At 37.9% G+C, this 2,745-nt stretch overlaps 1 protein-coding gene across 1 annotated transcript; it reads right to left on the bottom strand.

The window, feature by feature from the left end:
- On the bottom strand, positions 377–2,066 carry LOC110266758. The gene is made up of 2 exons (XM_021111764.1): positions 1,908–2,066; positions 377–880 (listed from the first exon to the last, which is right to left on the bottom strand). The coding sequence occupies exons 1-2, from the start codon at positions 1,929–1,931 to the stop codon at positions 377–379; spliced, it is 528 nt and encodes a 175-aa protein (XP_020967423.1). The 5' UTR covers positions 1,932–2,066.

Below are 2,745 nucleotides of genomic sequence, written 5' to 3'. Positions count from 1 at the left end.
AGAAATAAATAATTATAAATATTTCTAAATATTATTAAATATATTTTAAGATTGTGTAACCAGATTTGTGTAAAAAGCTCAATTCATAGTTTTGGAGACACCTTCATGTAGAAAACGTTTTGACTTGGATGATGGTGATTGGTGAATAAAACATTGGCCATATCTACGTTGTGGGCATAATTAGTTTCTAAGAAAGTGCCACTCCTTTAAAATTGGGAAGGGTGTAAGCATGCAAAAGAGTGCAAAGAGTCAAAAATAAATTATAATGATTGACATTATAATTAAGTGGGTCGGATGAGCGATCATGGTGCCATTAATGTGTGATTGGTCTAAGTGATGTAATTATAAAATCAAATAAAATGCTCTTTAAAGATCGTCACAATGCAAGCATAAAAAATTTATAAGGTATCTTATAAAAATGTGGATCAATCTTGTTGTAAGCTATGAAAATTTTGCTAGATGATTTATATATATATATATATATATGTTTTTTGCATTGCGACAACAAGTGATTTTTCATGTTACTAGTGCCATTTTTATGTGTATCACATGCATAACTAGCCCCACACCAATTACATTTAGCTCTAGGATACTGTGGATTACTAGTTTCATCTTTAGTAAAGTGATCCCATGTCCAAGACCTAGGTCTAAAAGGTTTTCTCTTACCTTCGTCGGTCTCAGTTTCAGCAGAGTCATCAACGGGAGCTTCTTCAACAGCCCGCCTTTTCGCTCGGCCTCTACTAACAAGCTTCCTTGTGTTTCGTTGAGGAGCTGGCACAGGAGGCAAAGCAGTCGGAGATCTGATGCTTGTTGATTCATTTGGAATAGGAACTGGAGGCAATCCAGTGTCGCCCATATTCTCACTTGAACTGACGTCAAACTACATAAACAAGCAATAACCATTAACCAGCAATAAACAAGAAATAAACAAAAACAGAACAAAACTTGATAATCTGAACAAGCAATGAACAATTAAACCAGCAATAAACAAGCAATAACCAGCAATATTCAAGTAATAACCAGCAATAAACAAAACAGAACAAAACTTAATAATGTGAACAAGCAACGAACAAATTGAACTTGGCAAATTAAACACTAAACAGAACAAAACTTGATAATCTCAAATTAAACCAGCAATGAACCAAACAAGCAATGAACAAGCAATAAACCATTATACCAACAAATTGAACTTGGCAATAAACAGCAATAAACCAAACAATAAACAAGCAATGAACCAGCAATAAACCAGCAATAAACCAAACAGAACAAAACTTCATAATGTGAACAAGCAATGAACAAATTGAACTTGGCAAATTAAACACTAAACAGCAATACCATTATACCAACAAATTGAACACTCTGACTTGGCAAAAACAATATGAAACATACATGAAATGGTAAACATTACTTATAAACTAGCAATGAACCAACCAGCAATAAACCAAACAGAACAAAACTTCATAATGTGAACAAGCAATGAACAAATTGAACTTGGCAAATTAAACACTAAACACTAAAACCATTATACCAACAAATTGAATACTCTGACTTGGCAAAAACAATATGAAACATACATGAAATGGTAAACATTACTTATAAACTATTTTTCAGGTTAAATTATGTTAATGATTAATTGATTATATTAAAATTGAACTAGATCCCTAACATCATTTTTCAGGTTAAATCTATTCAATTCTATCAATCTTTATATTAAAATTGAACTCCTAGATCCTAACGTACAAAAAAAGATGATTAAACTAAAGTATAAAATTTTGAAAGAATCTATTGTCGAGATTCAAAACATGGGATCCGAGGCAACAATAACCCTAACCTGAACAAACTGAACATTGAACAATAACCAGCAAGCAGCAATACCAACAAGGGAACAATGCATCAGTAAGGTTTACCTGAATAGATTGCTCGGGCTCCATATGCACTTGAATCGGTGGCTGGGTGGGAGACTTTCTGGGTGGAGGAGGCGAGGTCGGAGACTCGGAGGTGGTGAGGTGACCCTACAGAACCCAGAAACGCTGCTGGGTGGAGGCTTTCTGGGTGGAGGCGGCGAGGTCGGAGGTGGTGAGGTGACCCTACAGAACCCAGAAACGCTGCTGGGTGGAGGCTTTCTGGGTGGAGGCGGCGAGGTCGGAGACTCGGAGGTGGTGAGGTCGTCTTCGTCTTCACGGTGGCCGGTGGGTGGGTGGCTCAGGCTGGCTTCCACTTCGAGTTTCAAGGAGTGAAGGAGGTGAGATTTGGAGGAAGAGGAAGGCCTCGAGTATCAAGGAGGTGGGTGGCTCAGGCTGGCTCCGTGGGGGGTCTGTGGTGGCTCCGATCTGGGATTTGGGCGGGGTTAGGTTTCCATGGGGGGAGAGACTCGCGCAGCACAGCAGCAAGGTAAGGTAAGGTGAGTAGTGAGTACTGACTAGGGAGGGAGTAGTAGGTAACGCGTTTGGGGGGTGGGGTAGTTTTAATTTTTAGGGTTTTGGGAAGAACCGGTTCGGTTCGGTTCGGTTAGGGTTTTGGTGGCAAGAACCGAAAACCGAACCGAACCGCAAGCAATAGCATTATACCAACAAATTGAACACTCTGACTTGGCAAAAACAATATGAAACATACATGAAATGGTAAACATTACTTATAAACTATTTTTCAGGTTAAATTATGTTAATGATTAATTGATTATATTAAAATTGAACTAGATCCCTAACATCATTTTTCAGGTTAAATCTATTCAATTCTATCAATCTT

This window comes from Arachis ipaensis, chromosome B09 (genome assembly GCF_000816755.2).
Source record: "Arachis ipaensis cultivar K30076 chromosome B09, Araip1.1, whole genome shotgun sequence".
NCBI lineage: Eukaryota > Viridiplantae > Streptophyta > Magnoliopsida > Fabales > Fabaceae > Arachis > Arachis ipaensis.
Note: the sequence above shows the minus strand (reverse complement) of the source record. Positions and strands in the feature narration are given on the sequence as shown.

Excerpts from the sequence above, each read along its gene's own strand:
- LOC110266758 (XM_021111764.1), bottom strand. The coding sequence starts at position 1,931 with ATGGAGCCCGAGCAATCTATTCAG. Across the intron at positions 881-1,907 it reads AGCCCGAGCAATCTATTCAG|TTTGACGTCAGTTCAAGTGA; the intron begins GTAAACCTTACT and ends TTGTTTATGTAG.